Source organism: Lynx canadensis, chromosome C1, assembly GCF_007474595.2.
Source record: "Lynx canadensis isolate LIC74 chromosome C1, mLynCan4.pri.v2, whole genome shotgun sequence".
Taxonomy (NCBI): Eukaryota; Metazoa; Chordata; class Mammalia; order Carnivora; family Felidae; genus Lynx; species Lynx canadensis.
Window position 1 is genome coordinate 106408050 of NC_044310.1, and position 11794 is coordinate 106419843.

The 11794-nt window shown below is 44.4% G+C and overlaps 1 protein-coding gene across 1 annotated transcript; it reads right to left on the reverse strand.

The window, feature by feature from the left end:
* Positions 1–5812: 5812 nt before the first annotated feature.
* On the reverse strand, positions 5813–9322 carry RPTN (repetin). The gene is made up of 3 exons (XM_030323671.1): positions 9185–9322; positions 7874–8506; positions 5813–7750 (listed from the first exon to the last, which is right to left on the reverse strand). The coding sequence occupies exons 1-3, from the start codon at positions 9320–9322 to the stop codon at positions 5813–5815; spliced, it is 2709 nt and encodes a 902-aa protein (XP_030179531.1).
* Between the last annotated feature and the right edge of the window lie 2472 nt (positions 9323–11794).

Sequence of the window (11794 nt, forward strand, 5' to 3'; positions counted from 1 at the left end):
CCTACAATAACATAGACTGTGATGATGATCACAGAAGCTTTCCAAAGATATTGCTTGAAGACAAAGAAGTGGTTGCTATTGCCTGGGAAGAATGGGGATCAAGGAAAGCTTCTTGGAGGAGCTGACACGTAAGCTGGGCTTTTCAATAATACAGTAAACATTTATTAAGCTTCTATTAAAAATAATGCCAAAGGGGAAAAGATGATAAATACCAACTAAATAAGTAAGAAGATATCAAATTACTAACTACTTTGTGCATGTCATCTCAATTTATTTTTAAGCAACTATTGGAATTTTTAACCCTATTTTATATATGAAAGAACTGAGATTTAAAGAGACAAAGAATTTTTCTAAGTTTTCTAATATCACAAAATCAGTAAGTGGTAGAGTTAGGTCTCAAATACATGTCTTTTTATTCCAAAGCTCAGTCTCTTTGCATAGAGTTGGTCAGTCACTGTGCTTGGTGCCCAAGATACAATTGAATAAGATGCAGTTTCTGCCTGGAGAACCTTGCAGCTCGGTGTGGGAAACAGATGGGTGTAGAGTTGATTCAGTGCAATGTGACAAATTTTGCACTGGTGATAGGTCCAGGAGGTGCTGCTAATTAATAGGATAGATAGAGTTTTTCCAGGTGAAGGTTAGGATAGTGCTTCAGTGGAGGCAATGCTATAAGCAGAGGTGTGGAGGCTGGGCAGTTGTCTGGTTAGGCTGGAGTCTAGGTGGCATGTGGGGGCATAGTGGGGAAGCAAGCTGTAAGTGTAGACTGAAGCAAGATCACAGAGGACTTCTGTGTGCATTCAGTGGACACATACACCCATTGAACATGCACCATGAGTGCACAATCAAAATCTGTGTTCTTATGGACCTTAAGTTCCAGTAGGGGGAAAAGGACAATAAACAGGTATCACAAAACCAAGATAACAGATATGAAAAATGCTGAGAACAGCAACAGAAAGAGGAGGATGTGATCGGGAGTGACTGGGGACTACTCTTTTAGACTCAGTGTCAGAGTGAGTGAATGAAATAAGGAGCCAGCCACACAAAGCTGGAGAGAGGACTCTTCCAGGCCAAAGAAATAGCTTGTTCAAAGGCCTCGAGGTGGGAACCAGCTTGCCCTTCTGGAATCATAGGTGGAAGGCCAGCATGGTTGGAAAACAGGATGGAGGGGAGTGGTACACAATGAAGTGTGGCAGGGCCCCATCCTAGGAAGGCCCTGGGAGAATGCTGGATTTTCTTCTTAGTGTGGTGAGAAGCCATTGGGCCTTTTACATAGGGGAGTGACCTGATGTGGTTTTCATTTCGCAGAGGAGTAGGGAGCCCCATCAGGAAGCTGTTGCGGGGTTCCAGGAGAGAGACGGTGGCCAGACGGTTGATGGCAGGGGAGATGACAAGAATGGTGGGATCTGGGCTACACTGTATTTTGAGACAGAAACAAAGGGACTTGTTGATGAGTTTGATTTGGGAGAGGGAATGATTATAATAAAGACTGTCTCTCCTAGGCGTTTGCTTGAGCAATGTGGTGGTCCTCCCAACTTACTGAACTGGGGAAAATTGAAGGAGAAACAGGTTAATTCAAGACTCTTGTTTGGGAATGCTAAGATTGAGATGCTGTTTGATGTCCCAGTGGAAATGTAAGGAGATATTTGGACACACAAGTCTGGGGTTTAGGAAAGAGGTAGGGCTGGAGATGAAGACTTGAGAGGCTTAGAAATAGTGATGACATTTGGAGCTGTAGGACTGGATATGATAACCGTAGTTAGAAAAGAGAAGGCAGCTGAAGAGTGAACCCCAAGGAGAAGATGTCTTTTACAAGGGAATGGTATCTTTCCGGTGCAGGTAGATTTGGAGGACGCTCTGTGAATTAGCTTCACAGTGTGCATGATTCTCTCAGAGTTTGAGAGTAGAGATCATGCTTAAAAGGGATGGTCTCTATTTGGTTGCTCCAGTTGAAGAAATTCAGAAAGTTGCTCTCTGGTTTAGATCCAGAGAGCTGCTTTATTGCCTGCTGCAGAGTCCACCCCTGGTTAGTGCAGTAGGATGTCTTTCCTCTCTGCTTTTGTACCCTCTTAGGGTGAGCCCCCTTTCTTGTCTTTTGGCTTTAGAGCCAGGATACCCCCTCCCCCAACCTGTATTTATGTTGTACCTGTGATGGGGAGTTACCCAGACCAAAGTTATCTAACTCCACCCTTATAGTAGCCATTTCTCGTCATTCCAAACATCTCTCCTGCTCTTTCCTCTTTTCCCTTCATTTTCTGCTCAGAAAACTTTTGTGGCTCCTACTACTAACAGAAGAAATTCCAAACTCTTCATGGTAGATTTTGAAGTCCTCCGTTATCTGGCTTTATTTGTCCCTCCAGCTTGGACTCTTTGCTTTCTCTCTTTAGTGTTCAGCTTATGTGCCTTTTGCTTCACTGAACACCCCTGGACCTTCCTTCACCATGTGGCACTCATACTTCCCCCTGCCTAGAATGCCTAAATCTCTCCCTCTCTTCACTACCTGGCTGACCCACTGAGAGTCCCCAGGAACCCTTAGTAGCTTCCCGATTTTGAGACCTCTCAGCTTTGGGTTTATTTTCCACCCTCTAGTTTAGCTTTCTGGGGAGGGTCTCAGTTATAGAGAACATTTGTAGGGAAAACCCATCTTACCCCTGAACAATTATGCCATGTAAATAGCAGCCAACATATGGGCATCCCCATTGACCTTAAGGGCCAGGATGAGCTGTGACCCTTTTCATTTCCACTCCCCCAGGATCATGGCCTTAGCTTAGATGCTGTCCTCCATGCAAGCATCCCTCAGTCCTTCTACACAGTTAATTACTCCATTTTTGGAGTTAGGGCAGCAAATTTTTTTCTTTTTTTTTTAACTTTATTTTTTATTTTTAAAATTTATGTCCAAATTAGTTAGCATATAGTGAAACAATGATTTCAAGAGTAGATTCCTTAATGCCCTTTAACCATTTAGCCCATCCCCCTCCCACAACCCCTCCAGCAACCCTCAGTTTGTTCTCCATATTTATGAGTCTCTTCTGTTTTGTCCCCCTCCCTGTTTTTATATTATTTTTGTTTCCCTTCCCTTATGTTCATCTGTTTTGTCTCTTAAAGTCCTCATATGAGTGAAGTCATATGATTTTTGTCTTTCTCTGACTGACTAATTTCACTTAGCATAATACCCTCCAGTTCCATCCACGTAGTTGCAAATGGCAAGATTTCATCCTTTTTGATTGCCGAGTAATACTCCATTATTTATATATACCACATTTTCTTTATCCATTCATCCATCGATGGACATTTGGGCTCTTTCCATACTTTGGTTATTGTTGATAGTGCTCCTATAAACATGGGGGTGCATGTGTCCCTTCGAAACAGCACACCTGTATCCCTTGGATAAATGCCTAGTAGTGCAATTGCTGGGTCATAGGGTAGTTATATTTTCAGTTTTTTGAGGAACCTCCATACTGTTTTCCAGACTGGCTGCACCAGCTTGCATTCCTAGGGACAGCAATTTTCCTGTACTTATGACATCTTGCCTTATTTAACGGTTGTTTGCTGTACACATGTTTCTTACTAGATTGTAATCTTCTTTAGAAAAGGGGCTGTTGTTATGAATCTACATATCTTTCCTGTGGTGATTCTGATGGCCCTCAATATCCATTCTTATCTCCTATATTTCCTAGACTCCCTTGTAGCTAGGGTTCTTGATATGAATTATGTTTTTCCAATTAGATGTGTTTCCATGATATTTGCAAGGTACAGTGATTTTTGCTATTTCTTTTGGTAAATAGGGTTATGGAACATGGATGTTGACAGGCAGTTTTGGCATCAGTGCCAGCAGCTCTGGATCCCAACTTTCTGATTCCTGGATTACAGCTCTATTGATGTCTTGAACTCAGTAGTTCTGGGGTTCACTTGCTGATTTCTAATAATTCAAATCTCATAATTCTAGACATTTAATGTGCTATTGCTTAAAATATAGAAAAATGTTGCTCTTTCATTAATTGAGTCTTGATTAAATAAGGGTCAAAATTAGCCTCTTTTGTCTGTTACTATGTAAATGTTTAGCTTATTTTTTCCTGAAGTCTAAATTAGTCCTGAAGACTAATTTCCTCCTTCTATTTCCACACTAATTTCCTCACCTATTCAACAAATAATTAATGAGTGTCCCTGGACATTGGTGGCTGCACTAAGTGCTGAGCAGTGCATAGTTGAGTAAGATACGGTCTTATTCCCAGGTTGGTAGGAGAGATAATCACAGAAAAGTGTGTGACAAAGCCTATAAGAGAAATGAGTGGAAATTTAGAGGAAGGAATGCTTGGAGTGTCCAGAAACGCTTCCCAGAAGCTGTGATGTTTTAGTTGAGACACAGAAGATGCCCAGGTTTTTACCTGGCAGAAGAGGGAAGGGAGGTACTCCAGGCTATGGAATGGTATATTCAAAGATATGAATTAATGAAAGACCATGGTATCCTAAGAAAAGACAAATCCTTGGCATGGCTGGAGCATTGGGTACTCCTGGGAGGGACCCTTCATGAGACTAAACTGGGTAGGTCATCTGGATCAGATGGTGAAGGGCCTATGTGTCATGCTAAGGAGTATGAACTTTATTCTAAAGTCACTGGGAGCCACTGAACAAGAGGGAGATAAAGGAAGTGGAAATGGAGAAGTGGGAAGAGATCCAAGAGGTATGAAGGATATAGAGTTGGCAAGATTTAATGACTATTTGAATGTGGAGGTGAATGAGGGTAAGGGTCAACTTTGACTCCTCTGTGGTGGAAGGAGCTGAAGATATTTAGATAAATTCCTTTTGACTTTTTGTTATTTGTTTCATATTGACTCCTTTTCTTCTTCTTCCTCCTCCTCTTCCTTCTCTTCTTCTTCTCCTTCTCCTCTCCCTGCCCCCACCCCAACTTCCTCCTCTTTCTCCTTCTTCAGTGCTCAGGAACTCAAAGAACAAAGTCATCTTAGAAGTCAAGAAATGAGATCTTGTCCTTGGAAAGCAGCACCCAAGTGAAGATAGGACAGCATATCTCCACCATGAAGAAGGAAAAGAGTCATCAAGGTCATTGTTCACCAATCATTTATTGGATATTTTAATACATTTCCATAGATTTTCTTTGAAGGGTTTTCCAGAGCAATGGAGGGATGGTTTTGGTTTGTTGGAATCTGTCAGCAGATGACATATGCTTTCTCTCTGTTTTATGTGGTCAGAAACTGGAATGCTATGGAGCTGGAACCAGTCAAGTCAGCTGTAGCAGCTCAGGGAAATGTCCCTCTGGTGAGGGTTGGGAGCCTAGGTGTGGGAGGTGTTGTGGACTTCAGAGTTGACTCTCCTAGCAGCATCTCACCGTGTTTCATTTTAGGCTATGAGGTTCGCAATTCCTGGTGTTTTGTCCATTGGAGCCAAGGTCACAAAAGACCAGGTGTCCTGTCCTCGGGCTGTAATATGTATTTTTGGAATACCTTTCCTGTTTCTGAACTTTTGGAAGAAGTTTCTACCATTCAGTGACCCAGCCATGTCCCCACCTACACAGAGGGAAAACCAGGAAATGATTTAAATCCCCAAACTAATCAAAATTGGGATCTGATTATGTCACCCAATTTGCCACTCAGACTTAACCCAACTGGAACACCCTAGAATTGCTGCTTAAAGAACGGAAATGCCCTAAAAGTGAATACTAGTCCTCAAAGCATCTTTACAAGTAGATAGAAGAGAGAAGGAAGACATACATTTTCAATCTCTTAAACAGAAGTAAGGATAAACTTGACATGTAGATTTCTTTGGCTTCAGGCTGCTTTAGCTGTGGTGTGTGCACAACCTAGCGCTGATTCCTTTTCTGCTCTTGTACATAGTTATAGAGGGCGTTAGGAGCAGAAGCTACCTTGTTAGGGTGACTTCCACCCTGTTCTCCCCTTGAGGGCCTCCCACTGCTCTGGGTGGGATGGAGGGTCAGGTTACTGCATCCTCCCTGGGAATTTTGCCTCTGGCTATTTTCATTCCTGTGGAATTTTTCTCTATTAGCACGGCCTTGCTGGATCCCATAAGGTTGTTGATCCTGGGACCCTTGATACCTTTCTTCCTCCTCAAGGGTTTGCCTATCCCATTTTTGCTGATAGTTTTGATTCTCTTCATGTGTTTGCCTGTCTTGTCTCTGATGGGTCTGCTCATCTTCGTGGGTTTGCTTCTCTCGTCTCTGACGGGTCTGCTCATTTTCGTGGGTTTGCCTCTCTTGTCTCTGACGGGTCTGCTCATCTTCGTGGGTTTGCCTGTCCCGTCTCTGATGGCCTTGTTCCTCTTCATGGTTTTGCCTGGCCTGCATCTTGCATGGAGTTTCCTGACCCTCACAACCGTGTCTGCCCCAGCTTTGGCAGGCCTGCTCTCCTTCTGCCTGGTGGCTCTGCCTCTCTTCATGCCTGGCCTGTGTCTGTCTGTGGCCCTGCTCACCACTACATGATTGCCATTCACCTACTTTATAACCGTGTGGCACTTCTTGCTTGATTTGTGCTATGAGTTTGTGTTGGTGGTGTTGGTTATCCTCCTCGGGCTCCCATGCCTGGTGGCTGTTCTGCTGCCCTTCCCTAGACTGAAATCTCTGTCCCTGATTTCGAGCCACTTCTTGTCCTTGAGTCTGTTGACTTAGTCTCCCTGAACTTCCTGGTTGCTCAACATACGAGTCTCTGCTTATTTCTTCCCTCCCTTGAAGGTAACTATTTTGCCCTATCTTCCCAGTCTCTGACTGACCATGGTGAGAACTCAGGCCTTGTCTATCTGTCTGACCATAACAATTACTGTGGCCTTCTCTGTCTGTCTGGCCAGAACAATAGCCCTGGCATTCTCTATTTGTCTGTCCATAATGAGAGCTCATGCCTTGTCTGTCTGTCTGGCCATAATGATAACTCTGGCCTGCTCTGTCTGTCTGGCCATAGTGAGAACTCTGGCCTTGTCTGTCTGTCTGACCATAGCGGGAATTCTGGCCTTGTCTGTCTGTCTGGCCATAATGATAACTCTGGTCTTGTCTGTCTGTCTGGCCATAGTGAGAACTCTGGTCTGCTCTGTCTGTCTGGCCATAGTGAGAACTCTGGCCTTGTCTGTCTGTCTGACCATAGCGGGAATTCTGGCCTTGTCTGTCTGTCTGGTCATAGTGGGAATTCTGGCCTTGTCTGTCTGTCTGGCCATAGCGGGAACTCTGGCCTTGTCTGTCTGACTGGTCATAGTGGGAACTCTGGCCTGCTCTGTCTGTCTGACCATAGCGGGAATTCTGGCCTTGTCTGTCTGTCTGGCCATAATGATAACTCTGGCCTTGTCTGTCTGTCTGGCCATAGTGAGAACTCTGGCCTGCTCTGTCTGTCTGGCCATAGTGAGAACTCTGGCCTTGTCTGTCTGTCTGACCATGGCGGGAATTCTGGCCTTGTCTGTCTGTCTGGTCATAGTGGGAATTCTGGCCTTGTCTGTCTGTCTGGCCATAGTGGGAACTCTGTCCTTGTCTGTCTGACTGGTCATAGTGGGAACTCTGGCCTGCTCTGTCTGTCTGGCCATAGTGAGAACTCTGGCCTTGTCTGTCTGTCTGACCATAGCGGGAATTCTGGCCTTGTCTGTCTGTCTGACCATAGTGGGAATTCTGGCCTTGTCTGTCTGTTTGGCCATAGCGGGAGCTCTGGCCTTGTCTGTCTGTGTGACCATAGTGGGAATTCTGGCCTTGTCTGACTGTCTGGCCATAGTGGGAACTCTGGCCTTGTCTGTCTGTCTGGCTAGAGTGGGAACTCTGGTCTTGTCTGTCTGGCTGGCTATGTTGAGAGTCCAATTCTTGCCTATCTCTCTGACCATAACCTGATTTCTGATCCAGCCTCCCAGACGGTCCATAATAAAAGCCTGATTCCTGTTGGTTTGTCTGGCCATAACAAGAATTGTGAATTTGTCTCTCACATTGATTTAAGGCAACGATATATCCTTGTTTTTTAGGCTGGCTACTGCTAGATTTATGACTCCATCTTTGACCATAGTGGGAGTCTGTATCCTGTCTCTCAGACTGACCATAGTGGGAGTCCCTATCCTGTCTCTCAGACTGACCATAGTGGGGGTCCCTAACATGTCTCTCAGACTGACCATAGTGGGAGTCCCTATCCTGTCTCTCAGACTGACCACAATGGGAGTCCATATCCTGTCTCTCAGCCTGACCATAGCAGGAGTCCCTACCCTGTCTCTCAGACTGATCCTGGTGTACATCCTGGTTTTGTCTCTCGGACTGAGTGCAATGGGAGTCCTGCCTTTCTTCCTCATGCCTCTGCCTGTGTTGTCTGCCTGTATTTTCTGGGAACTTATGGTCTTGTGTTCCCTCCTGCTCCCCTTCTTGCTGAGAGATTCTATCTCCACATGACCTATTATTTAGTTTATGATAGCAGGCTTGGGCCAATTGAAACACCAACAAGAGATATTCATGAAAATCAACATGTCCATTTCTGTCTTTATCCAAGAGGCTCAGGATGGTTTCCACAGTCTCTGGGTCATTTGGTCTCTGTGAGAAGATAAAACAAAGAGCAAAATCAGTTGTTCTGTGGATACAAAGATGTATGCTGGTATCCACACCCCTACCCTTTTAGTCCTGTATGAGCCTTCCTCAGTTGGTCACTATTCATCTTGAAATGGCTTGGGCTTGGTTTAGTCTTTTTGATAAACTGGTCCTCTGAACCTCATCCCTTGCTAGACCAATGGGGTCATGATTATTCCATTATATGCTATATTGTAATTATTTACCTACGTCTTTCTAACCACACCATGAGATCCTAGACGGAAGAGAAGCTGGTTTTTTTCATGTTTGCATCCGCAGTGCCTAGGATGGTGCTGGCATGGAATAGGTATTCCACAACTCTTTGTTGAATGAATGAATACATGAATGAGAAGATGTGTGTACAGCACTCAAGTATAGAAATTAAGCTATGAATCTAGAATTTCTTCTGAGAAATGATTTCTGGTTTGAACTTGTACCCTCTCCTGTCAAGCTCAGCTATAAGAAGGTGTGTGTGTGTATGCCTGTAAACGTGTGTGTTCTGGGAGAGAAGTACTAAGGAGTTGCCTGAAAATCTTTAGCTATGGGTGGAACATGACCAGATCAAACAAAAAACATCAAGCCCTGGATGCAGGTGTCAGAATCACTCACACTTGACTCCATGGGGTCAGAGTCTATGCATCTTACCCGGAGGATGTCTCCAAACTCAACCAAGAGCAGCTGCTTCAACTCCTTCTTGCACAGTGAGGTACACTTCCCATTCTCTTTAGCATGTTTCTGGAACACCTCAATCACAGTGAGAATGCTGTTCAGCAGTTGAGCCATTTTAGCAAAGATGGGTGAACCTAAAAGAAGAAACAAGATTTCGTGTTTAAGATGAAGACCAGGAGACAGATTTCTAGAGGGCAAGTGGCCCTTTTTGGTCAGGGAAAGAAGCTTAAGAAATGACAAAGCCCCTATGCTGACACCATGGAGCCTGCTTGGGATTCTCTCCCTCTTTCTCTGCCCCTCTCCCACTCCCACTTGTTTTCCCTCTCTCTCAAAATAAATAAACATTAAAAAAAAAAAAAAGAAATGACAGAGCCCCTTCGTAGCCTTACCTCACACTCCCTCTGATCTACAACCAGGCTCCAAATACTATGTGCTATAGTGGGTGATGGGTGCCAGCTATGGGTTCCCTGCTAGGAAAAGTGGCAATTTCCTAAAAAGCAAAAAACATATGGTAGGTGGTTTCCATGTCCCATCCCCTACTCCAGGTGGGACTTGCTTGATTGAAACTCTCTTAGAACAAAAAGGAAGAGATATCAGGAGGCCCACAGAGGCAGGGCCAGAAGCCAGTACAGTAAGACATAATTCTCCATCAACTAAATAGACCCTGCCAAACAGGTCTTCTAAGGAGCCTTGCTCAAGTGTGGAAGGCCAGAGGTCTCTTGCCATAGGCCAAGCAAACTTTTTGAGAGGCTAAATCCCAGCAAGTGCTCCTGGCCTGGATGATCACTTGGGATATGCTTATAAAGTAGAATCAATGAATATAAAAATGATTACAGATAAAGATAGCAAGCCAAATTAACTGCACAGATGATAGGAAGTATATATAATCAGCTAGATTCACTCTGGCTACATTGGGAGATTCAGGTCTTTGGGGATCTGGATCTCAATGGTATTTTGCCTGTGGTATACAAATTCTAGTTACTGAGTTTATAAGCCTCCAAGAAGCCCTAACTGCAAAGCACATTGGACTTCCAAAAGCATGCAGTGACGTCTATAATGATGCATGGCAAACAGTGAATTGCATGGGACAGGCTGAGTCCCTTATGGCAGTTCACTGCACTGAGACTTGAATGCTACTGTGGCCCTGTGGTCTAGGGCCTTGTCCCTGATGAGCTCTAAACTTTTGGGTCTTGCCTTACTTGCATGAAAGGTCAATGCTCCAGTATGGGAGACTAAGCTATTCACCAGTAGTTCTAGCCCTCAGGTTTGGGATGCCCAGGACATGCTAAAACAAAGGCATGTATATTTTACAGGCTTGGAAGTGGGCCACCCCAGTTATCATCATATTCTCAGACAGAACCAAGAAAAGGAAGCAGGATTCTACCCAGGCCTGTCATGCACAGGGAGCAGTCTCAGACCCCCCTAGCCCAGCACATTATAGCTGCTATCAAGAGCCTTATAGAGACTGCCATTACTTATCTCCCTCCTCCCCCTCCTCCCCCTCCTCCCCATGCATGCCTTACCTGCTTAAGGAGGAATGAGCAGAAGATTCAGAAGCCACAGAGGATACTAGAGAGTTGAAAACCCATCGTATTTATAGGGGTTTTAATTGTCCTGCTAGGCCATCCCAGGAGACACCCATTCTGTGGTGGAGCCTGAATCACTCTGGGCCCAGCCCGGCTCAGCCCAGCTTGACCTCTCCCTCTGCAGACCGTTTGGTTTATTTACTTCCCCCACTTACTCATGCACCTGTTTGTCATTAGGTAGGCGATACTGTTCAAGTCCCAGCCCCATTTAATTAGGGGAGTGTGTGTGCATGTGCATGCTGCGGGGGTCCCAAAAGACAGATATGTAGGTTGAGTTCATCCTTCATATATGTTGCCTACCATGGCTAATGGAGGACCACAGTTAAGTCATACCAAAGAAGGGTATTGATATGGTCACTTTATAAAAATCTGTCAGAGTAGAAACTCGCGGCTGTAGGTAAATAGCCAGGATATAGTTCCTAGAAGAGATTTGCTTTATGCTGTTTTGCTTGTGTCGGTAGATATGTATATTTTAATCTATCGACCTGTTTTAATTTTAATGTTTTTTTTTCACTTAATGGCTCGTCCTGCTAGAGAGAGAAGTAAATACACGACTAATTTTGAGAGGGAAGGGTGCGATGATGGTGGAGTTGCTGCCACAAGAGCCTGTTAAGGTCTTCCTAAAAAGCCACAAGGTGAAGGAAAATGTGGATGCTATGATATCTATGAGTAGAGCTGCTATTGGAGACCTGGGTCGCGACTTATTCCCCACTTCTGCGCCTGTGATGTGCCAGCAATATCTTATGCATAGGAAAGTCTCAGTAACTTTTTGTGGAGTAAGTCAATTACTGATTTATAGAAGCATTTCAGAATCTAGTTTAAGCGCAAAAAATTCTAAATTTGCCTCTACTTTCTACTTTTGTTCACATCTACATCCTTGCTTGGACTTTTTCTTGTGCGTCCATACACCAGTCAGTTATTAATGATGATGCTTGCTATTATTGACTGTGTGTTCAGCATTCTGCAAGGCAATCACAAAAGTGCAGAGATTTTAGTCCAT